At 52.7% G+C, this 22,364-nt stretch overlaps 15 protein-coding genes and 4 non-coding genes across 19 annotated transcripts; 8 read left to right on the top strand and 11 right to left on the bottom strand.

The window, feature by feature from the left end:
* Nucleotides 1-11: 11 nt before the first annotated feature.
* MRET_1721 (guanosine-diphosphatase) lies at nt 12-1,670 on the bottom strand (the record flags this gene model as incomplete). The annotated part of the gene is made up of 1 exon (XM_027628348.1): nt 12-1,670. One exon carries the CDS (start codon nt 1,668-1,670, stop codon nt 12-14), a length of 1,659 nt encoding a protein of 552 aa, XP_027484102.1.
* Nucleotides 1,671-1,989: 319 nt separating this feature from the next.
* On the bottom strand, nt 1,990-2,780 carry MRET_1720 (Ras, member A; the record flags this gene model as incomplete). Its single annotated transcript, XM_027628347.1, has 3 exons — nt 1,990-2,484; nt 2,535-2,549; nt 2,700-2,780. The coding sequence occupies 3 exons, from the start codon at nt 2,778-2,780 to the stop codon at nt 1,990-1,992; spliced, it is 591 nt and encodes a 196-aa protein (XP_027484103.1).
* Nucleotides 2,781-3,047: 267 nt separating this feature from the next.
* On the top strand, nt 3,048-3,147 carry MRET_t0030. Its single transcript has one exon. It is a non-coding gene; the product is annotated as a tRNA-His (tRNA).
* Nucleotides 3,148-3,210: 63 nt separating this feature from the next.
* Nucleotides 3,211-3,310, top strand: MRET_t0029. The gene has a single exon. It is a non-coding gene; the product is annotated as a tRNA-His (tRNA).
* A 269-nt stretch (nt 3,311-3,579) lies between these two features.
* Nucleotides 3,580-4,044, top strand: MRET_1719 (cofilin; the record flags this gene model as incomplete). Its single annotated transcript, XM_027628346.1, has 2 exons — nt 3,580-3,582; nt 3,628-4,044. The coding sequence occupies 2 exons, from the start codon at nt 3,580-3,582 to the stop codon at nt 4,042-4,044; spliced, it is 420 nt and encodes a 139-aa protein (XP_027484527.1).
* A 38-nt stretch (nt 4,045-4,082) lies between these two features.
* Nucleotides 4,083-5,747, bottom strand: MRET_1718 (prenylcysteine oxidase/farnesylcysteine lyase; the record flags this gene model as incomplete). Its single annotated transcript, XM_027628345.1, has 1 exon — nt 4,083-5,747. The coding sequence occupies one exon, from the start codon at nt 5,745-5,747 to the stop codon at nt 4,083-4,085; it is 1,665 nt and encodes a 554-aa protein (XP_027484526.1).
* Nucleotides 5,748-5,808: 61 nt separating this feature from the next.
* Nucleotides 5,809-7,250, top strand: MRET_1717 (delta14-sterol reductase; the record flags this gene model as incomplete). The annotated part of the gene is made up of 4 exons (XM_027628344.1): nt 5,809-6,832; nt 6,861-7,089; nt 7,154-7,166; nt 7,209-7,250. The coding sequence occupies 4 exons, from the start codon at nt 5,809-5,811 to the stop codon at nt 7,248-7,250; spliced, it is 1,308 nt and encodes a 435-aa protein (XP_027484519.1).
* A 59-nt stretch (nt 7,251-7,309) lies between these two features.
* MRET_1716 (NADH dehydrogenase (ubiquinone) 1 alpha subcomplex subunit 4) lies at nt 7,310-7,651 on the bottom strand (the record flags this gene model as incomplete). Its single annotated transcript, XM_027628343.1, has 4 exons — nt 7,310-7,348; nt 7,378-7,440; nt 7,466-7,577; nt 7,605-7,651. The coding sequence occupies 4 exons, from the start codon at nt 7,649-7,651 to the stop codon at nt 7,310-7,312; spliced, it is 261 nt and encodes an 86-aa protein (XP_027484518.1).
* Nucleotides 7,652-8,278: 627 nt separating this feature from the next.
* On the top strand, nt 8,279-9,820 carry MRET_1715 (uncharacterized protein; the record flags this gene model as incomplete). The annotated part of the gene is made up of 1 exon (XM_027628342.1): nt 8,279-9,820. One exon carries the CDS (start codon nt 8,279-8,281, stop codon nt 9,818-9,820), a length of 1,542 nt encoding a protein of 513 aa, XP_027484521.1.
* Nucleotides 9,821-9,894: 74 nt separating this feature from the next.
* Nucleotides 9,895-11,511, bottom strand: MRET_1714 (uncharacterized protein; the record flags this gene model as incomplete). The annotated part of the gene is made up of 1 exon (XM_027628341.1): nt 9,895-11,511. The coding sequence occupies one exon, from the start codon at nt 11,509-11,511 to the stop codon at nt 9,895-9,897; it is 1,617 nt and encodes a 538-aa protein (XP_027484520.1).
* A 164-nt stretch (nt 11,512-11,675) lies between these two features.
* MRET_1713 (repressible acid phosphatase) lies at nt 11,676-13,160 on the bottom strand (the record flags this gene model as incomplete). The annotated part of the gene is made up of 1 exon (XM_027628340.1): nt 11,676-13,160. The coding sequence occupies one exon, from the start codon at nt 13,158-13,160 to the stop codon at nt 11,676-11,678; it is 1,485 nt and encodes a 494-aa protein (XP_027484523.1).
* A 189-nt stretch (nt 13,161-13,349) lies between these two features.
* MRET_1712 (large subunit ribosomal protein L5e) lies at nt 13,350-14,294 on the bottom strand (the record flags this gene model as incomplete). The annotated part of the gene is made up of 2 exons (XM_027628339.1): nt 13,350-14,249; nt 14,292-14,294. 2 exons carry the CDS (start codon nt 14,292-14,294, stop codon nt 13,350-13,352), a joined length of 903 nt encoding a protein of 300 aa, XP_027484522.1.
* Nucleotides 14,295-14,628: 334 nt separating this feature from the next.
* On the top strand, nt 14,629-15,243 carry MRET_1711 (large subunit ribosomal protein L15e; the record flags this gene model as incomplete). Its single annotated transcript, XM_027628338.1, has 1 exon — nt 14,629-15,243. The coding sequence occupies one exon, from the start codon at nt 14,629-14,631 to the stop codon at nt 15,241-15,243; it is 615 nt and encodes a 204-aa protein (XP_027484525.1).
* A 199-nt stretch (nt 15,244-15,442) lies between these two features.
* MRET_1710 (GATA zinc finger) lies at nt 15,443-16,903 on the bottom strand (the record flags this gene model as incomplete). Its single annotated transcript, XM_027628337.1, has 1 exon — nt 15,443-16,903. The coding sequence occupies one exon, from the start codon at nt 16,901-16,903 to the stop codon at nt 15,443-15,445; it is 1,461 nt and encodes a 486-aa protein (XP_027484524.1).
* Nucleotides 16,904-17,418: 515 nt separating this feature from the next.
* On the bottom strand, nt 17,419-17,979 carry MRET_1709 (cytochrome c; the record flags this gene model as incomplete). Its single annotated transcript, XM_027628336.1, has 5 exons — nt 17,419-17,486; nt 17,531-17,541; nt 17,647-17,657; nt 17,698-17,834; nt 17,883-17,979. 5 exons carry the CDS (start codon nt 17,977-17,979, stop codon nt 17,419-17,421), a joined length of 324 nt encoding a protein of 107 aa, XP_027484485.1.
* A 319-nt stretch (nt 17,980-18,298) lies between these two features.
* Nucleotides 18,299-18,407, bottom strand: MRET_nc0003. The gene has a single exon (XR_003525360.1). It is a non-coding gene; the product is annotated as a small nucleolar RNA snR60/Z15 (small nucleolar RNA).
* Nucleotides 18,408-18,616: 209 nt separating this feature from the next.
* On the top strand, nt 18,617-19,013 carry MRET_1708 (TRIAP1/MDM35 family protein; the record flags this gene model as incomplete). The annotated part of the gene is made up of 2 exons (XM_027628335.1): nt 18,617-18,904; nt 18,930-19,013. 2 exons carry the CDS (start codon nt 18,617-18,619, stop codon nt 19,011-19,013), a joined length of 372 nt encoding a protein of 123 aa, XP_027484486.1.
* Nucleotides 19,014-19,158: 145 nt separating this feature from the next.
* On the bottom strand, nt 19,159-19,240 carry MRET_t0028. The gene has a single exon. It is a non-coding gene; the product is annotated as a tRNA-Cys (tRNA).
* Nucleotides 19,241-19,405: 165 nt separating this feature from the next.
* On the top strand, nt 19,406-22,333 carry MRET_1707 (phosphatidylserine decarboxylase; the record flags this gene model as incomplete). The annotated part of the gene is made up of 1 exon (XM_027628334.1): nt 19,406-22,333. One exon carries the CDS (start codon nt 19,406-19,408, stop codon nt 22,331-22,333), a length of 2,928 nt encoding a protein of 975 aa, XP_027484479.1.
* Between the last annotated feature and the right edge of the window lie 31 nt (nt 22,334-22,364).

Raw genomic sequence — 22,364 nt, 5'->3', positions numbered from 1 at the left:
GGTTTTATAGTCTACATGGATGCCTTGCAGAGGACCCCTTGTTGCAGCACAGCAAGTTGTGCGCCCAATGCCCATCCTAGCTCAAAGTCGCCCAGCTTCTTGGCCAGGGTGATCTTGCGCGAATCGTCGAGTTCGTATCCCAGACGCAAAAGGGTGTGCATGTAAGTCAGGTCTAGGCAGTAGTCTGGGCGCTGCTGCAGTTCCGCGACCGTTTCGGCAGAGAACGACGGCGACTTGAACAAACTCCATTGGCTCGGCAATGAGCACGCGCGCTCGGCAAGTTGCTCAAGCTCGCGGATCGTAAAGGTCGGGCCCAAGCCCAGCGGAGCAATGCGGTCGTAAAAGTATGACAGAGCCACAATGTCCGAGTTCTTGAAGGCATGTGAGAGAGATGGCTGGTACACGCCGGCAAATGAGCATGGGGCAATATGGCACTCAGCATCCTTGTTCATCGTTACTTCCACCAGGCGCTGGCAAGCGCGGAAGCCGCCGCTCGTACCGACCATCGTGATATCCGACGTCTTGAACTTGCCAAGCGACACTTTGGCCGTCTTTTGTGCGCCAGCGGCATAGCAGGGACTCGGCACGAACATGGTCTGGGGCGAAAACTTGTCCCAAGCCGAGACGTCACCCGCATGTTGCGCGGCCTGTGGATTCGTTGAGAGGTGCAAGAACGCAGTAAGCGAATTGATAGACTCGCGTGCCTGCTTCAGTCCATATCCCAGGTACGATTTTTGGTACAGCGTGAACGACGAGTTTTCAAAGTTCTTGAGCTCATAGACATGTTCTCCTGGATGCATGGGACTCGACGCTTGCAGCTGTGGCTGAAAGACGATCTGGGTAGAACCACCGCCCAGGTCCATCACGGCAGCCGTCTTTTTGTTGCCGCCCGAGCCAATCAGGTTCATAAGGTAATTGACGGTGATCCATGCAAATACACCTTCATCACGTCCATCCATGATCTCGATACCATTTTTCGTAGCCTTGTCATGATTGTCCACCAAGTCAGCGATGGGAAACGGATACGACGATTCAATCATATGACGCACGGCCTGGATGATCGCTCCGCTTTGCTCGGGTCCCAAGAGACGCAGTCCAGCTGTTGCCTTGAGTTGTAGTGGTGTACAAGCTTGCAGCGGTTGTGGCACGATGTCCAAAGCCTTGTCTAGTAAAGGACGGAGAGAATGGGCGGCGCCTTGCGCATCGGCTTTGTACGACGACAAACCTGGCTCAATGTGATCAAAATGTTCGAACTCAAGCTCAGGCGAAGCTTTGCAGTAGTTAAATTTGTACACATGAATGCGGCTTCCCGTGCTGCCGGCATCTATCATGATGGCATACTGCACGACCGGGCGACGCCTGCCATTGGGATCGTACACCGGCGTCGCATTACTACACCGGCTCGTGAGAGAGGGGTCATGATGCAGTTGCGGCGGAATTCGGGTGCTCGTGGGCGCAGGCCTGTACATCGACAGACCGGGGAACGGTGGAATGTGCCATTTCTGCGAGTCACGCAATTCGGCCGCTGTATCCTTGAAGATGGTCGACACATTCGAATGCAAATTGAAGGGTACCAGCACCAACAAAATCAGGATCGTAATGCACAAAAGCACTATCGGCTTTCGCGTTCGGACAATGCGCGGAGCCCACAGAAACGGGGAGTTTGACATCAATGTACACACACACGCCCGGAAAAGCGCGATAGCAATTGAAAGTCCCCCGAGACCGTAATTTTTGGCCTCACACACGTGGCTGACACCCGAGATCGAAGGTGCCAAAGAAATCGAGCCTACCAACAAGCCGCTGAGAGTACGACATAACGACTACAAATGAACCTTCCTACAAGTATCATACATCCAGCGGCGGAAATTCACAGCAGGCACAATCGTGTGTGAACCTTTTTTTCCCGCAAAGAAAAACAAAGGTATGAACAAAGCGCGATGGACACGACATGCCAGCGCCTCTGGATCTAAAGATACTGTCGGCGCCTCAAAGCACAAGGCACTTACTCTTGCCACTCCGGCCACCACGAGGCTTCTGTATAAGCGCCGCGCGAGTCGCGTGCTCAAACACTTCCCGCACGCCTTCACCTGTCTTAGCGCTGCATTCAAGGTAGCGGACAGCACCGATCTTTGATGCCACAGCCATACCCTCCTCAGGCGTCACAGGGCGCTGGCTCGTTTTGCGCAGCTCCTCAATGATCTTGGGATCACGACGAAGATCCTTCTTGCAGCCCACCAGGATAATGGGCAGATTTTGGCAGAAGTGCAGCACTTCAGAGATCCACTTCTCCTGGACATTATCAAGACTGTCAGGCGAATCAATGGCGAAACAGATGAGGATCACATGAGAGTCGGGGTACGACAGCGGGCGCAGACGGTCGTAGTCTTCCTGACCAGCAGTATCCCAGAGCGCCAACTCAACGTGACGACCATCTACTTCCACATCAGCAACATAGTTCTCAAACACAGTAGGAACGTAGACCTGAGACAACGTGTAAGTACCTCGATCGATCGCCGGAAATGAACACATACCTCGGGGAAGGTGCCCTGTAGAATTGCGCAAGAAAAAGAAAAACGCCGCGTTAGTATCTGTTCCATGCATCATACAGGATGTTCTAGGCAGATGCTGGAAAAAACATGCACCACCCCGCACTGGCTCCCGCACACATGCCTGAACTATCCATGACATCGACGTACCTTGCTGAAGACAATCAGCAAACATGTCTTACCGCAGGCACCATCACCCACAATCACCAACTTCCGACGAAGCTCAGTCATATTTCTAGGCTTTCCGGAGATAGGATTGGTATGGAGATCAAGGAATACTTGATCACACACCAATAGAGACTAGGGGAAGAACCTTGGCTTTTGCCCGAGGATTTGACAACAGCCACAGCACCCACGCGAAACCGCTGTCTGTTTAGTCTTGCGCCCGCAAGCCCAGCCAGTCATGTGCGTCACATGAAGCGACACCTACGCACACCATTTTCTAGAACATGTGAATTTGCTTATAACGATTCGAGCAACACCGACTTACCAGGGTGCGTGGCTATAGTATAGTGGTCAGTACGTATCGTTGTGGATTTGGCGTAGCCAACCGCGACAGTCTCCGATGAGACGCCGGTTCGATTCCGGCTAGCCACATTTTTGTAAAAGTAAAAAACACACGTGAGGTCTTAAGTAACGAAATTTCAGCCGCCCGTGCCATGTGGCTATAGTATAGTGGTCAGTACGTATCGTTGTGGATTTGGCGTAGCCAACCGCGACAGTCTCCGATGAGACGCCGGTTCGATTCCGGCTAGCCACAATTTTTGCTTCGATTTCATTTCCACTCTGAACGATGCGGCAAGAAGACATCGTGGCGTCGATCAGCTAAACACGATGTATCGCTCCCATATTGCCGCCCCAGATGCCCTCCCATGAGGCAGTGCTCCTGGACCCATCCGCCTCCACGTACGTAAATCCTTCTGTGTGCGTGGAGTTTGCATCACGTGGAGTCCGAGTGCTGGCGTGAGGCGTGCGGGTCGCTGGTCGGTGCCACTGCCTACAACACATTGCATACGTTTGTGATTCTGATATGGTAAGTTGTGGATGTTGGGTGTATAAACTTACGCGCATGTGGTAGTCTTCGGGTGTAAAAGTAAGCCAAGAGTGTCTTGAGCAGTTTCAGTCGCTGAAGCTGGGCCGAAAGACCAAGTACATCATCTACACGCTTTCGCCAGACAATACTGAGATTGTTGTGTCCAAGACGAGTGACTCGTCCAACTACGATGATTTCCTTGCTGAGCTTCCACCTGCGGAATGCCGCTATGCCATCTACGACTTTGAGTTTCAGAAGGGTGATGAGGGTAAGCGCAACAAGATTTGCTTCTTCACATGGTCGCCTGACGAATCCAAGGTGAAGCAAAAAATGCTCTACGCGTCGTCGAAGGAGGCTCTGCGTAAGGCTCTTGTGGGTATTGCCACCGAGATCCAGGGCACGGACCTGAGCGAAGTTTCGTACGAGGCCGTGCTGGAGAAAGTGATGCGCTCGACGTTTTAAAATATACAAGATCTCTATAGGACATAGTCCATGGCGCTTCACGTACAACCCCATGTGTCCCAATGGGCAGCGACGCTGGCAGACTCCCACGTGCAGTTTTGGCCAAGTACGAAGCCCGCACCGAGCCAGTTTTGCAGTAGGGATGCCACCGTGTTCTTCGCGGCGATGGTGCTTGTCTCGACGGTAGAGACCCACCGCTCCATGGCGTTGATGTTGTACAGGTTCTGAGCCACGTGGAATGAGGGCCATTTGGAAGGCGGCGTAAGTTGGGGATATGCGCTCCATGCGTGGTGTCTGGTCCACACAATGCGGCCGGACAATATGCGTTCCAGCTGTTGGGGCGACAATGGTGCGAGGGAAAAGAGCTTGACAAGATAGAGTTTGTCCCATGTTGTTCCAGCGTGGCGGACATGGTGCATTTCGCGGAGGTAGCTGAGCGACAAAAATTCAGGCACAGAACCATCTGGCGCCTGTGTAGTAAGAATGGTTCGCGGCACTTGAGATGTGCCCGCGTAGCCAAAATATGCTTGGCTAGGCCGGGGTGCATCCGTGGCAACGAGCGTGACATGCACTTGTTGCATGTCGAACATAGGCACCGTGTGCTCCGTATTCAGCAGTGTGATATGAGCAGACTGCCAGGGCGTCGCAATGATCACGGCATCAAACACGCTGCCACGCCCGTCGCGTGTACCGACCCACCACTGAGACGACGCGCCTTGCATGCGCATCAGGCCAGTCACTTGGCCTGCTATGCCCGTGTGGACGGTGGCACCACTAGCTGCTAGCATCCGCTCGAATATCTGGGTATTCCCGCCTTCCATAGAAAATGCATTTGTGGCGGCCATAGATACCATACCGGCCAATGCATGGATGTGCTCGACATGTTGAGCATAATTGGCGCGTGTGACGCCATTTATCACTTCATCCACGAAGGCCGCTGATACCTTGTGCGACATATAATAGTTTTTGGTTGATACGGTGCTAGGATCCTGCAGCCCCAGACTGTGCGCGAGGCCTTTCACGCTAGACCACGGAAAGCCTGACTTGGAGGTGGGACTGGACCTTTCCTGCAAAAACATTGGGGAGTATAATTGCAGAAACGATGTGAGAGCGCGTTGCATGAGCTGGAAAGCAATAGACAGACTGCGCCCGTACCGCCAATACAGCCGAAGTTGATCCCATTTTGTATCAGAAAATTGATCGATCAGCACCTCTTTTCCGTTCCAAAGACCGTAGCCACCACCGTGAATCTGTTCAGGTGGTACGCGCTTTATGCCAAACTTGTCAGTAGCATACAGGATGTGCTGGTTCGCACTCGATAGGATGCTAGCACCCATTTCCACGGGTGCCTGCTGCAGGTCGTCCAGCGGATGCACATGATGCACACGCCCACCCACACGATCACGCTCGTACACGGTCGTTTGCACGCGTTCAGGCCATACGGCACCCTCGCATCCAGGCAACCCTTGCATATGCACCTCATGTAGTCGCTCTTGTGCCTTAGATAGCAGGTAGGCAGCTGTCGTGCCCGATGCACCAGCACCGATGATCGCTACACGGAGCTCAGGGCGTGAGTAAGACGGGCATTCAGATATGTTGGATGACGCTACTATAAATGGCTCTTGTTGCCAAGACAGAATGTACCCTGCCTGACAAAGGACCGCAGTGGCCCACAGCCAGACAGGACTGCGAAGTCCAACCATGTGAGTGGAGGTGTGGGAAAAACGGCACGTTTTGGCCACTTCCCCGTCACCTCCAACCAGCATGTCGAACAAAAAGGACAGTGCACAGGCGGATGTCCTTGCGCCGCGCTCCAGGGAGCTCGAGTTCGGAGGGGTACTGGGTGCATTGTTCATTACGGTGACTGTGCCGCTCACCATGTACTATCTCACGTTTGGATGCAGTCCCGAGATGGGATGCTCGTTGCCCCTATCTGCTTCGAACGCTCAGGCCTTGTGGACCTATGCCCGTCAGCAGCTTGTGGCCAGTTTCCAAGACCGCATGGGATGGAACCTGTATTATGCATGGTACATGTACTGTGTCGTTGCATGGTTTGTGGTTGATGGTAAATGGGTCGAGGGCCTGCCTCTCCGCACAGGGGAAAAGCTCCGGTACAAGATCAATGCGCTCAAGACGGGCGCCATTGCTTTGGGATTTGCCATGACGATCATATTCATCAAGGGTCCGGCATCTTTCACGCTCTTGTATGATCACTTCCCTGGACTGCTCAGTGCTGCCTTGGTGAACTCGATTCTGCAGGCCGTCTATGTGTACGCTGCATCGTTTCATGGTAAAAAGCTCTTGGCCCTGGGAGGCAACAGCGGCAATCCCATCTTTGACTGGTTCATCGGCCGCGAGCTGAATCCTCGTATCGGTGAATTTGACATCAAGACCTTCAACGAGCTGCGTCCGGGTCTCATCCTTTGGGCGCTACTGGACATAAGCTGTGTGTGCCACCAATACACCAAGTTTGGTTGGGTCAGTGACAGCATTGTTCTTGTGACACTGTTCCACATTTGGTATATTGCCGATTCGCTCATCAATGAATCGACTATTCTCACACAAATGGACATTACGACAGATGGCTTCGGGTTCATGCTCAGTGTTGGCGACCTTGCTTGGCTACCATTCACGTACTGCTTACAAGCGCGCTTCCTGGCTTTCCATCCGATCCATCTCGGCTGGCTTGGTGTGCTAGCGATTCTCGCTGTTCAGTTCACAGGCTATTACATCTTCCGCGTGGCGAACCTTGAGAAGAATGAGTTCCGTCATGGACGTAATCCCAAAGGCACGTATACCGTGCGCTAACGAAGCAGGACTGCAATACATGACGACGTCTAGCGGACGTAAACTACTCACTTCAGGATGGTGGGGCAGAAGTCGTCACCCCAACTACCTCGGCGACTGGATTATGGGCTGGGCGTGGTGTTTGCCGTGTGGCTTTAGCACACCGATCCCCTACTTTTACGTCATCTACTTCGCCGTGCTGCTTTGGCACCGTCAGTTGCGCGATGATGATGCATGCCGCAAGAAGTATGGAGCAGAGTACGTATGATACCCTCGCCAAGCGCGGCAATACTGACACGCCTTTCTTCATCGGACTCTACAGCTGGGACGTTTACGTATGTATCACGCACCATGACAGCAGGAAACTAACACCACAGTGCCGACGTGTTCCATACCGCATCATCCCATACGTATACTAAACGTAGTGAAATGCATATCCAGAGTGATGATCGATTTCGCGATATCAAATGTGGCTACATCAAAGACGGTCGCGCTTGTACTTCTTGTCAAACTCGCCCTGTATTGTTAGAAACAGGCTGTACGTACCGTAATGTTCAACAGCTTATATTGAGTGCCCGGCTCCACGTTGTTCCAGGGAGTAGGGTTGTTCTGGCATAAGTTTAAATGCACATACCTTCTTGTCCCAAATCACATCAGGCGAGCGTGCGAGACGCGTAAGGTACCACGTAGCACCGCCGACGGCCAGGACCGAGACAGCGACGATGGGGTACACTTCAACAGGCATACTTTTATGTTAAAACATGCATACATACATCTTAGACCATTGGATGCCTTTCCTAGCAGTGTTGGGCGAGACCATTTTCGATTACAGGAGGATAGAGTCGTTCGGCCCTGGCGGCCCAGGTCGGGATCTAGTGATCACGTGACAACACCCTGGAAGGCCCTAGTGGCCGTGGCTTTATGAAGCCAACATAGCAAGGACCTCTTGCTTATGGCGAACGTATGGCGCATGACGACGAGGCTCTGACGCATGATGCATGGATGAACGTGGGGATTGTGGCTGTGTGCGGGGAACTAGGGACGATCTTGTACGGCGTATAGCCTGTTGCGATGCGTGATCCCACTACGTAGCAAAAGAGCCCGCAAAGCAAAAGGTAGCTCAAACTGATCTACAGGCAAGTGAGTCCTTCTCAGCATCTCAGCTCAGGTTCGTGCGCGGTCGACCTCCTTCGGACCGGGGGTCGGTAGAATGAATTCATTATGGCTATTTTGGATGCATGAAAACGCGTCTGTAATTGGACACGTGCATTCCTAGGCCGAAATGTAGACAAGTTGCATTCACTCTACAAACGCGCCTATTCGTTGCACTGAAGGAATGTGTCCTGAGGATCGCACGTGCCATACCTCGCATAGTAGATCAATACGGCATCGTTTTGAGCGTCTACAAAGAAGTTGATAGCCTTAGAGCACCTGTCGCCGTGCCATCATGATCGGAATCGCACTTGTGGCAGCTGCGCTGAGTACGGTCGTCAATGCCTGGGGTGACCAGACGATCAACTGGAAAAACACCACGGGCACGTCCAGTGAGACCTTTCCTACAGATGTGGGTGTGCTGGGTGACACGGCTACCGGCCAATCGCCCTTCAATGCTCAGTACGACCGCTTCTCCTCGGATAAGGTTGAGTTTGTATACGCCATCGATATGCGCCACAAGCCGAAGAATGCTAACCAGGATCAAGCTTCAACGGACGACATATACAAGAACTTGGGCACGTACACGCCATGGCGACCTGCCGACGGCCTGTTCCCCGAAACGGAGGCGCACCGCATGGTGCCTGAGCACTGTGAGGTGAAGCAAGTGCACATTCTGCATCGCAACGGCGCAACCTACCCCGAAGATGCCCCGAATGAGGGACTGCCGAAGCTCATGAAGAAGCTTGTCAAGGGCATTCATGACAACAAGATCCATCCCAAGAACGAGCTCTCGTTCTTGTACAACTGGGACTACAAGCTGGGTCAGGCTCTCCTCGTGCACCAAGGTGCTCAGGAGTTGTTTGACTCGGGAGTGAAGCACTATTATGACTATGCCAAGCTGCTGACAGACCACAAGAAGCCTGTCGTCCGCACTACGAGCCATAGCTCCATGCTTGACTCGGCGCGCTATTGGACGCTGGGATTCTTTGGCTGGGACGCGCCCGATAAGGTAAACTTGGAAGTGCTTCTTGATGCCGACCACCAGAACAACACGCTTGAGCCTTCTAAGGCCTGCCAGAATGCCTACAAGCTTACCAAGGGCGACGATCTCGTGAATGAGTGGCAGAACATATACCTACAGGATGCTCGCAATCGTCTGCAGAGCAGTCTCGATGGCTACAGCCTGTCTGTAAGTGACGTCAGTCAGTTCATGTCGCTTTGCGCCTATGAGACAGTCGGCTTTGGCTTCTCAAACTTTTGTCATCTGTTCACCAAGGAAGAATGGGAAGGCTTCCAATACCAGAGCGACCTCCAGCAGCAGGGCAATGAAGGCTTCATGAGCCCAACGGCCAAGGCCAGGGGTCTTGGTTGGGTGCAAGAATTCCTCCGCCGCGTCACGAAGAAGCCCTTCAAGGGCCCTGTCGCCTCCAAGAACATGACGATTGACAACAATGAGACATACTTCCCTCTCAACCAACCGGTCTACGCTGACTTTACGCGCGACTCGGTCATTACCAACATTTTGACGGCCTTTGGATTCACTCAATTTGCTAAGCCACTCAAAGGCAACAAGCTCGACTCATCACGCACGTTCCGCTCTAGCAAGGTGGTGCCATTTGCTTCGCGCATTGTGTTCGAAATACTCGACTGTCATAAGGGTGAGGGCAAAGGCGAATACGTGCGTGTCAAGGTGAACGATGCTGTTCTCCCATTGGGCCATGACCAGGGCTGCAAGGAAAGCAAGGATGGTCTTTGCCAGCTCCACGACTTTGTCCAGCACGTCGAGTCGTGCGTCGATACGTATGACTTTGATGGCGCATGCTGCAACAACTAGGCTTAGTGGGTGACTGAGCTCCCATGCCGAACAGAGACGTGATCTAATGCGATAGTATACATATTCTAAGCAATCTACTTCTTAATAGCATGCTGAGGGATCGTGCCATCCTGGACGGGACCAGTCAGGACAAAGTCGGTGCCATTTTTGCCAAAGCACGCGAGGTCGAACTTGGAGGCTTCGTAGGCGTGCTTGTCCAAGTACGAAGCGTACGTGTCCAGTTTGCAGAGACCGTCTTTGCGCTTTTCACAGCCGTTCGATTCGTCTAGAGGATACACCACATCGTTGAGCTTCAAGCGAATATACATGTCTTCGTCTTCACAGTCCAACACTTCCCAGGCCAGGCGCATGCCCATGGGCGTAACGTCACCCGATCGAAGCTTGCGCTTAGGGTTTGGCTTCGTTGGGTTGAATTCCTCCTTAAACTGCGTCAGATTCAGCGCTGTCACAACACTGAACATGACACTGTGGTGTGAAAAGTCGATGTACAGCGGCTGGTCGAGTGGGAAGTAGGTCTCGTTGCTGGTGATCGTCATGTTCTGCGCCGTGACAGGGCCCGTGAACTTGTGCTTCTGCAGACGTGACACAAGCTCCTGGACGTACGGCACACCGACAGCTCGTGCCGTGGGGTTCTGGAATCCGTGCTTACCCACTAGCTGCAGGTCTTGGTCATATGCAAAGTTTTCCCATTCCTCCTTCGTGAAAAGGTGGCAGAACTGCGAGAAACCAATGCCACTCGTCAAGTAGGGGCATGACAGCATCATGTTATAGACATCCGTCTTAGTAAGATTGTACGAGTGGAAGTTTTCCTGCAGACGCTTGCGAGGTGCCTCAAGGTAAATGTTCTGCCATTGCGAGCTGAGATACTCGTCATACATGAAGTCGTCATTGTCAGCATTCCTGCAAGCATTCTTGGGAGCCAGCGTATTATTCTGGTAGTCTGTCTCCGTCAATACCTCGAGGTTGTAGTGATTTGATGCATCCCAGCCGAAAAAGCCCAAGCCAAAGTAGCGCGCGGAGTCAACGACACGGCTGTGAGAGGAGGTACGGAACACGGGCTTCTTGTGGTACTTGTCCAATAGCTGGGCATAGTCATAGTAGTGCTTCACACCCGATCGGAACATCTGCTCGGAGCCCTGATGCGTCAGAATTTTTTGGCCTAGGTCATAGTCAAAGTCCTCCAGGAATGAAAGGTCGCCCGAGACATTCAGCTTGCCCTGCTTGCGCTGGTCACTGACAATTTTTCCAAAGTTGCCAGGTCCATTTTTATGGCCTTTATCGGGAAACTTGGCACCGTGTCGATGAAGAACGTGCGCCTGCTTGATAGTGCAGTGCTTCGGCACTGTCGAGTGCGAGACCATGTCAGGGAACACGCGTTTGGCTGCGTGGTACGGTGCAAACTCGCCCAAATTGTACCAAAGATCCTCCCACGAGGAGTGATCTTTTTCCGCATCCTTGGGTTTCCAGCGCATTTCCACGACATCATCATGGTCACTACCAAGCGTGTCGACCATCGCATTAAAAGGTGAGCCGCCAGACTTCTGTTCACCGCCAAAGCCCACGTTTTGCGGGAAGGTCACAGGGGAAGTGCCCGTCACATTACCCCAGTTGGCCTCTTCCTTATCTTTGGCAGTCGCTAGACGAGAAGCGCACAAAGTAGAGAGGGCCAGGACCGACAAGAAGGCTTGCATGATGGTTACGATCTTGGGCGGACAAGCCTTATCTGTTTGGCAGGCGCACGAGCCCGATTCTGGATACATAAACATAGGCGTCGTAAAATTATGACTAATTATGCAAATCAAACACACGTTCCTACAGGAGCAAATCGGAGTGGTGGTGGTCACGACGGTTGCGTTTAGGAGTCATACTCGTTACATGCACGGTCAAAGTCGATAGATTCGATCGCGTGTCGCACGTGTTGCACGAACTGTGTCAATGGGCACAGACCGTCTGGTCGCGGTTTGGTACAGCCCTGGTGTTGATTTAGAGGCACAATCGCCTCATTGATCTTAGCGCGGACCCATGGCGACTCATCGCCGCAATCAATTACTTCGAATGCGAATCGTGCACCAAAAGGCGTAACGCGACTGGCTCGGTATCGCCGATTTGGATCTGGGCGCTTAGGGTCGAGTTTATCGCCGATCTGTGTCATATTGAGAGCTGTCAAAATGCTTGTCATCACACGATCATGCGAAAAGTCGACATAGAGCTTGTCGTGGACAGGGAAATGCTTAGAGTTTGTTACTAGCGTCGCATTTTGTGAGGTAAATGGTCCAGCAAATGGTTTTTGTTCCAGGCGATACAGGAACTCGGTGACCCATCCGACGCCGAGCGCCCTGGCCATCGGTCCCATGAATCCATCACTGCCTTGGACTTCGAGGTCCTTGGCATACTCGAAATTCTCCCACTCCGCCTTGGTGAAGAGTCGGCAAAATTCAGAGGTGCCCAAGGCGACAGTCTCATACGCGCACGCGCTCATCATGTCAAACACATCGTCGAGCGAAAATTCGAAGCCCTGAACATGTGACTGAAGTCGCGCAGCAATCGGCGGCAAAAAGACAGCGCGCCAAGACGCGCTCAGATCATCTCCTAACTTGAAGCGCTTCTCGTGCGCATTCTTGCACGCATATTTCGGCGAAAGTGTATTATTCTTGTGCTCCGCCTCATCGATCACTTGAAAATGCATGCGGTTTGGCGCATCCCAGCCAAAGAAACCCAGGGCCCAGTACCGAGCAGACTCGAGCATGCGATTTTGTGTTGTGGTACGCACCAAGAGCTTGTGATCCAGTAGACCTGCATAGTCATAGTAGTCGTGCGATCCTGCGTCAAACATGCCTTTGGCCCCATAGTTGACAAGGTCTTCCAAGCCCAAGCCATAAGTCCAATTTCCGAGAAAAGCCAAGTCGCCAGACGCCTGAAAAGTACCATTCGCTTTAGCTAAACGCGCACCAAATCGACCAGGGCCCTTATCGCTCCCATGAGTGGGATATCGAGCACCGTGGCGATGAAGTAGGTGTGCCTGGACTAGGCGGCACTGCTCAGGAATGGCTTGATGCTTTGCTGTTTCAGGAAACAGGTCATCAGCTGGCTGATATGGTGATATTTGGCCCAAGTTACGAAATATATCAGATGATGATGCGTGATCATGGCTAGCGTTTTTGGGTAGCCAATGCACTTCAATCGCTTCCGATGCCCTGTTCTCTCCAAGCCGGTCATACTGCGATCGGAATGGAACATGGAAATGACGTGAATCATTTCGTGCTACATGGGCAGATGCTGCAAAAGAAGCCATCTGCGGTACAGTGGCATTGTATGCGCCCAAGGGACCCATGGTGGTCATGCAGGAAGTCTGGGCACGGTCCTGTCGGGACTTGGCACACGTGGCCCGTGATTTCGTGGGCGTAACAAAATAATGAGTAATCCCCGTATGCCAATTGCACCAACACTCTATGCTTCTATAGAATACAAACGAGGCGTGGCACAAATGCTTTTGCAAGGCCAAATGGCACTGTCATGAGAAAAAGACAATTTACTCGTCGTCGAGGTTGAAAGCGTCCTGGAAGGCAGCGATCTTCTTCTGGACACGCTCCTTGCGCTGCTCGTACGTGAGCTTGGGCTGCCTGAACTTCTTCGACTCAGCCGCCCAGTCCTTCGACTTCTCAGTGGGCTTGAAGTCAGGGTCCTCACGGATGGCCTCGTAGGCCTTCTCGTAGATCTCTTCAATGTCCTCACTGCCAATGTCGTCGTTCAGGTACGACGAGAAGTGCTTCTTGAAGCGCTCGTCATCCTCCTCTTCCAGCGACTCCATGAACTCGGCAATGTGACCACCGTAGATGTAGTTGCGGAGGACCTCAGCGTCCAACTCCTTCGCCTCAACGTCGTAACCGGGGAAGCGGCGGGCGTTGTGGGGGATAAAGATACCACCATCCGAGGCACCCTTCATGGCACCAAAGACGCGCGAACCAGTCGAAGTGCGCTTCAGACCCACGTCGAGGTAGCACTTGAATGGACGAGGCTCGTCGTCGCCCAGAGGCTCAGTGTGGACGAGCTCACCATCGGGCTCCTCCTGACCCTGGTACTTTTCATCGAGGCCGAGCTTCTTGAGGGCACGGCGGGCAACCAGCAAACCAGTGGCGTAGGCGGCGGTCCAGTTAGCAAGACCGTGCTTGATGCCGTAGCGAGGGAGCTCGCGCGACGAGGCATGAGCAAACACATAGTCGCCCTGAATCTTGGCGTAGACAATCTGGCAGGTCACGAAGCGGTTAGAGAAACGCACAACAAGACGGTACTTGGGAGCGTTGTACTTGTTCTTGAACTGCGAGATCATACGCTTACGAGCATAGTAGTCAGTGCGGCCCTCACGACGACGGCGGTACTTGGTCTGGTAGCGCGAGAAGTACGAGTCCGACTTCACAGTCTTGTGAAAAGCCTATCTTGTGTCAGTGAATGCTGGGGCGCATTTACAACATACCATCTTTGACCAACGTCGGTGGTTGCGTTCAAACAATGAGCGCTTCGTCTGCCGACTTTCGCCTGCAGCCTGGCAGCGGCTGCCGCTTCTTCCACTTCGTTCGGCCGAGTTTCAAAACTGCAATACAGACAGAAATAGATCACGTGGTATATTACATTGTAGTAAATTTCGACCTACTAGGCCCAAAACATAGCTTCCAGCGTCGCGTTCAGGACGGCGTGGGTGAAACGACAGGGCAGGCCTGGGCGGACAGCGTCTTTCTCTACCCTCCAGTCCTCTGATTCCGCAAGGTACGTTGATGCCACCGAGCAAAGCATGATCATACTAACCGTTGAAGATGGGTGCCTACAAGTACCTTGAGGAGCTGTACAAGAAGAAGCAGAGCGATGTGCTCCGTTTCCTGCTGCGTGTTCGCTGCTGGGAGTACCGCCAGCTGAATGTGGTGCACCGCGCATCGGGTCCAGCACGTCCCGACAAGGCTCACCGCCTCGGTTACAAGGCCAAGCAGGGCTACGTCATTTACCGCGTGCGTGTGCGCCGCGGTGACCGTAAGAAGCACGCCCACAAGGGTGCCACGTACGGTAAGCCTGTGCGACAGGGTGTGAACAAGCTCAAGCCCCAGCGCTCGCTGCGTGCGTTGGCTGAGGAACGCGTTGGTCGCAAGGTGTCGAACTTGCGTGTGCTTAATTCGTACTGGCTCAACCAGGATGGCGTGTACAAGTACTTTGAGGTCATTTGTGTCGACCCGCAGCACAAGGCTATCCGCCGCGACCCGCGCATCAACTGGATTGTCAACCCGGTGCACAAGCACCGCGAGTGCCGCGGTCTCACCGGCGCCGGCAAGAAGAGCCGTGGTATTGGCAAGGGCCACGGTTTCCACAACACGATCGGTGGTGGCCGGAACGCTGCCTACCGCAGGAGGGAGATCCTCCATCTGCGGCGCTACCGTTAAGCGAGTGCTTGACTGCGCATGGAATCGGCTTCGTATGCTTGCGATATATATGGATGCTTTGGCTTATGGGTCGTTCCTTGTGTCTTGGTGCTCGTCGACTGATGGTCGTCATGTAGTAGCGCTATAGCGCCCCAAAATACTAGGCTTGCATTCGCCCAAATAGATCTTGGCTCTGAACTATGCAGTCTATGGCGGTGAGCTATTGCTCGGCCGTCTCCGAGGACACAGTGTGCATTGTGGATGGTGGGTCATGCGGGGCGTCGGCTAGCGCTCGTTCATGCGATGTGTGCGGCGTGCGTGACGGGTCGGAAGGTGCCGTCTCATCGTAAGAGCACACTGCTGAGCCCTTGATCGAGCCAATACGCACGCGTTCATCATTCATAGGAGCAACGCTAGAGGAGCGAACGTCCACGTTCGTCGACTGCCGCAGCTCGGCAATGGTGACAGGCGGAATAGGCGTGCCTGGAGCCGCATTGGCATACTCGAGCGTTCGACGACGTACGAGCTTGGCAAAGTGCAAGCCACAAGCATTGCACAGCGTTCGTGCACCCTCAGGACCACGACGCCATTCGGGTGTGTCGCTATGACCGCACGAATGGCATACGCCAGGCGCCGGCGCGCGGCTTCGTTTCCGATATTTGGGCATATGGGCGGGTGGTTGGCTGGGCTCGTGTGTCGCCGCTTTTCCGTACGCGTTGGCAGAAGCAGCATACGACGAGTGCGCTCCATGCAACCGAGCGGCAAAGATAAGATCGTCAGTACTACTCGTTACGCGCGCGTCAGGTCGCGCGGCATACTTGGATCCGGCTTTGTTCCGCTGACCGATGTTACGTCGTCGCACAGTTCCAAGCGGATCGTCGTCCATTCGCATCAGCTTAGAGTCACGCTCATCGCTTACCACTGGTGAGTAATACGGAGACGTGCTGCTATTGGGCATCCAGGGATAGTAAGGAGCCATATCCACCACATCGCGACCTGCGCGATAGTCATAGGCAGACATGAGTGTGCGTACTTCCTGGTTGATATCAGAGACGAGCGGAAGAAGCGTATGCACATCTTCCTGTCGCATCATAGAATGCTGGACGCTCAGCTGTTCGCCGACATGATTGTACAGTGCTAATGCGGCAGCATGCAAGCGTTCCAGAGCATATACAGCGTTCGCCTCAGACGACGTGGAAGACGATGGTGTGGGCACAGACCATGGCAGCACGCTAGCATAGTTTCGACTAGCAGTGCACGAAGCATAGGAAGGAGGTGCTTCGGTACTCCTGCCCGGCCGGGAGACAGGCACAGGTGCTTGATCAGGAATATCAGGAACATGTGATGGCACAGGCGCCGGGGTGGGTGCGGGGGGTGGTGGTGATGGCGAAGCTAGGGAGCCTGACATGCTAGGTGTTCTGGATGGCATGATCGCGGTGGACCGGTACATATTGACGGCTGGTGCATCGGCAGCTGAACTCTTGTCGAGTGCTCCTGCTGGTCCTGGCCTGTCCTCCGACACAATACCAATTGAGGCATTAGTGCCTCGGTACGACGATGCAATATCATTCGGGGGGAAATTCGGCATAATCTCAGTCGTTCGAGGCAAGCGTGGTTTGTACAATTTTGAATCAAGTTGATAAAGGTCTTTGCTATGCGACAAGGACGTCGATATGGCCATTTATCTGTGAGTAACTCAGCACGGCCTTTCGGTGCACTCTGAGGCTGAATAGCAATACCAACAAGACTTCGATTCGTATCTTAAGTACTGCAAATAGTTTTGGCTGTAAGCCTAGAGAAGCCCACTAAACGATGCCTGCTGCTCTTGTCGTCGCACTAGGATGCTACAATATCGGGCGTGAAAGACTCAGTACAACCAATGGATGTTGTTGGAGCGCAGGCAAAAACGCACCCGATTTGAAAATCCTTTCTAAGCAGGCACACCGGCACCGCTCGTGCGGCCCGATAGTATGTGGAGGTGATCTTTCGACTCGGGGTGCTAGCAAGCCAACACTCGTACCAAGGCGGCCCGACGCGGAAACGAACTACTCCAAACAGTCGCAGCGTCAACATCAGGGCAGCTCACGCTATGGACATAGGCACACATGTTCAAAATAAAAAAAATTTAGCGCTACACATGGCGCGTTGAAAATGACCATAGAGATATATGGGCCACGAACGGACTCACGAGAGAACTTAGCAGGCTTCACGCAAGTACGTGACGAGGTCGTTGCGGTCCTTATCCTTCTTGAGACCGTTGAAAGCTGAAACAAGTTAGAGCCATTCCTACTTGCATCATCGTACGTACCCATCTTTGTACTGTACATGTTCAAAAAGAAAGTGTCAGTATCCTTCATTCCTCGAAACATGACATGGTCTCAAGCTATGCATGCCGCATAGCTGGACTCAATCATGAATACATACCCAGGGATGTACTGTGAGTGTGAGCACTTGCGCGTTAAGACAGATACGTACCTTCTTGGGGTTCTCAAGGTACTCGAAGAGAGTCTCCTCGTTCCAAGTGATACCCTTGTTCACGTTGGCAGCCGTGTAGCTGAAGCCGGGGGCCTGACCAGTCTTGCGGCCGAAAATGCCGTGAAGGTTAGGACCCACTGTGGGAGACGTTAGCTTCATTCCTCAAGTATCGACGGAGCACTTACCCTTGTTAGGACCACCCTCTTCGACGGTATGGCACTGAGCACAGCGGGTCTTGAACAGGCCAGCACCTTTCTTAGCGTCACCTTCAGCAAAAGGCATGATTTACGTTGTAAGGAGGTAAATTGGGCCCAGGCGGCCAGGCACTATACTCCTTTCAGCAATTCCACATTTCATCCGGATTGTTCCGTACTTTCTCCAATCAACACGAAGGAAATTGTCAGAGTGGCTCTGGTCGCTTACGAAACATTTGTTAGGTGACAAATGTTCGGAACATGGACTGCACAGAAGAATGGGGATGTCCCACGTGAACAAAACTTATTCGGCGAGGCCAACTCTCAACAAATTTTGTCCTGAATCCATCAGCGTTAGGTATGTGTCTCGAGCGAGGATGCAACGCGAGTTGTGCATCCATTAGATCATCCTCCAGATGATTAGCTCCAAATAAATGCATAGTTCAAATCTAGGCGACGTCCAATGCGAACAACCATACCATCACAAAAGTCTTTCGCTCCTATATGATGGATCACATGGATGCATGAACTCGTGTTGCCGTGCCTTTTATGGATGGGAAACTAACCCTTTGCAGTCTTGGTCTGCCGTGCACCACTACCACACTTTATCATTCTACTCCTATAGGGCCACAGCCAAAAGCCGTAGCTCCTTGGCATGTATTGATTACGAAACAAGCTTTGCCCTGTGGTAGAACGTGTTCCGTCGAGCGATTATACCGACTGACATGTCAAACGAGCGCGTGGATCATGGTACACCGAAGCTTGGTCAGATGAACTCCATGTCTCCAGAATGTACACCTTTGAAGCACAAGTATGATGATTGTTTTCATACCTGGTTCAAAGACTACTTAGACATGAGCTCATCTGCAAATGTAGAGCCATCCTCCCCACCCAAACAACATCCTTGGCCTAGTCGTGTCAAACAAGCGCCATCATCTGACCTTACTTCTTTGCGGAAACGGTACGAGACGGATTGCGGGAAGCTTTTTGAAGAATACCAAGCGTGTATTAAGGTACGTACGGTTTGTTCACAATCAGCGATCTATCAAAGACAAGGGGCTCCACGAAGCAATCGAGAAGGCTAGAAACGAAAACCCATTCCCTAGACATCACAATTGTTGAATAGAGCATAAAATTTCAATTTGAAGCCGCATTCAGCGGCGCGCCAAAGCATGACAAACTGCATCAGGACGAGTGATGTAGCGCCAGACATCTGATTTGTCGGCGCTCCGGTGCAACTGGGGAAAAAAGAATCCCGAATTAATCGAGTTCCGGGCAAGACTTGAACTCGCGACCTACAGATATATGCATTTTGCAATCTGTCGCTCTACCGCTGAGCTACCGGAACCAGATCTGGAGGAAGCTAGCACAGAGTCAAGGATATGAGCATTAAGCAAGATAACAATCGTGCACGTCCGCACTTGATGTGAACGTGGATATTGTCGCTTTCATATTCTACTAGTCTACTCGACGAATCTGATTTCTGCACATACTTATACCCAGACGCATGTTCCATGCCAAATGAATCAAGGCAAGCATTTGGGGTTGAGCGTGTGCCCCTCCATGACAGCTTAAACAAGAGTCCTGAAGAGGATGACGACTTAGTTGGGCTAAGGGTGGACTTACTTCGTTTGCGAACTCAAGACACAATGCCCGCCAGTGTAGATGTGATTCTATCCATTCGTGGCTCATTTGAAGGGAATCAGCCTTCATATTACGTGGCTCAGCACGAGACTGAATTGGATTACGATTTTGGGCATGAGAGCAAGTTGGTAGAATTGCCTCCGTCATGCTGTGCAACTAGAGAAGCGAACACTGTGCATTCAGGTATGCTTCATCGATCAAAGCGCATGATACTGGGCTTCGGCCGTCGTCGCACGCGGGGCGTGTCTGGTGAAGTTCCGACAACATCTCAGGGATCGATACGTCCACAGCGCATGCGGTCTCATTCGAGTCCGGCGCCGCCGAGTATGGAAGTCACACATCAGATGGGGATAGAATTTCGCGTGCTACTGGATGACGGGAAAAAACAGATATGTGTGGGAGAATGCATGTATTCAGTAACCGAAGTATCGGACCAAGCGTTGTGGCTGCCTATAATCACCAAACAGGGGCACCTGCATAGTGGTCTGCAGGTCACTTTGTCACTCCTTAACGAAAACCAATGGCACCAGTACAAATTGGAACGTTCTTTGATTACTGCGCCGGCTGATGAGCCTGTGGGAATGGTCGAAGAGGATGAGCATTTCGTGAATGAAGTGATTTTCGACCGGGTTGATGAGGACGAGGATGAGGATGAAGGCAGTGCTATGGATGAGCCACCAATTGAGCAGCTACAGCGTTCTCGGCACTTTGGTATGCGGCGCCATACGAGACGTTTGCATACCCAGGCGCCACAGGAGACCACGGCGCTCAGCGACACTGACACACTCCCCCATGGAGCATTGAGTTCTCAGCTTGTACGGCGTAAGCATCGAAGGAGACTAGGCCTTGCACGAAGGCAGCAGCGCCATTACTCTGCCATTCATACAGCTGGTCAGCTTGGTCTTGACACCCATGGTGTGCAAGGCATCATCACGATGGAAGTCGTTAGCGCGCGAGACTTGCCCCGTTGGCGTAACATGACGTATACATCTTTTGATATGGATCCGTTTGTTGTGGTATCCTTTCACCGCAAAGTGTTCCGCACGCGCGTTTGTCGGCACACACTCAATCCTGAATGGCGTGAAAAGCTGTATGTGCACGTCCACAGTCGTGAGACGAGTTATAATGTGCGGTTCGCTGTCTATGACTGGGATAATATGTCATCCAACGATTACGTGGGTGAAGTGAGCTTGGAGATACGTATGTTGATGGAGGCTGCCGAGAAAGGTAGTGGCAAGGTCGCGCTGGACCTGCCGCTTGAACGAGAGGGGCATGACGAGGATGCCAAGTTTGGTGTTGGCAAGCCGCGGCCGACACTGCAACTCGAAGCCGCATACCAATCCTACTCAGCGCTGCGCCGTCAGTTCTGGCGCGAAATGTTACGATTGTACGACACGAATGAGTCAGGCAGCATTGACATGGACGAGCTACATACAATGCTTATGAGTTTGGGGAGTTCTTTGACGCCCACCACCCTGGCAGGCTTTTTTGAACGATTTGGCAAGAACCCGTATGTCGATGGCCTCACGCTAGACGAGGGTGTGCGAGCTCTCGAGGAAGAGCTAGAAAAATCGTGGGCCCATCGATGTGATCCTGAGACCGCTGACGACACGGACGATGCAGTGGACGTGGAGCGGGTGATTCAACTGCGAGAGTGTCCTTGGTGCCACATGCCATATCTCTCGCACGCTAACGAGAGCGATGTTGTGACGCATTTGGCGCTATGCTCATCGCAAGAGGGTCGTGCTGTGGATGACTTCATGGTGTCCAATTTTGTCACAGCGACACAAGCGCGGCGCAAATGGTATACAAATATGTTCAAAACCATGAGTCAAGGCGTGTATCAGATTGGAGCCAACAGTGCCAATATACTCGTGCAGGACCGCTTGACAGGCCAGCTTGTGGAAGAGAAAATGCAGGTGTACGTGCGCTTGGGAATTCGGCTCCTATACCAAGGCGCCAAGAGCCGTATGGAAGGCGCTCGTGCACGCCGAATCCTGCGCAATATGACCATTAAGCAAGGTGCCAAGTACGATCAGCCCAGCAGTGTACGGGCCATCAAGCCATTTGTCATGTTTCACAATATTGACGAACACGAGATGGTCGATGCCTTGGACTCATTTACAACATTCAACGAGTTTTTTTGTCGACGCATCGACATGTCGCTGCGGCCCCTGGCAGAACCTGATAATTCTGCTTGTTTGGTGAGCTGTGCCGACTGTCGCCTGATGGCCTTTGAGAATGTGGATCAAGCCACAAAGCTGTGGATCAAGGGCCGTCACTTTTCTATCGCAAGACTGCTCGGATCAAACATATCACACGAGCAATTTGCCTTATTGATCTTCCGGCTCGCTCCACAGGACTATCATCGGTTTCATGCACCTGTCGACGGTGTGGTCGGTCCACCCAAATGGCTCGAGGGCGAGTACTATACAGTTAACCCTATGGCGATTCGAAGCGCCATTGATGTGTATGGTGAGAACACGCGCGTTGTAATTCCCATCACAACGCATGATTTTGGTACCGTGTACCTGGTCGCAATCGGTGCCATGATGGTCGGTTCAATTGTCATGACAGCCCAACAGGGCCAGCATGTGCAACGTAACGACGAACTGGGTTATTTCAAGTTCGGTGGAAGCACGCTTGTGCTCCTCGTTGATGCAGCGCGTGTGCAATGGGACGACGACCTGTTGGTCAACTCCGACGCCTGCATCGAAACGCTCGTTCGCGTGGGAATGCGCATGGGCCACGCACGAACGCTGCCTGACAGTGTGGGGGAAGAAACTCGGCCGAGATAACAGTAGGACTGGCTGGCTAGGCCCAAGGCAT

Source organism: Malassezia restricta, chromosome III (genome assembly GCF_003290485.1).
Source record: "Malassezia restricta chromosome III, complete sequence".
Classification (NCBI taxonomy): domain Eukaryota; kingdom Fungi; phylum Basidiomycota; class Malasseziomycetes; order Malasseziales; family Malasseziaceae; genus Malassezia; species Malassezia restricta.
The sequence above is the reverse complement of the archived record's forward strand: the minus strand, read 5'-3'. Positions and strand labels throughout refer to the sequence as shown.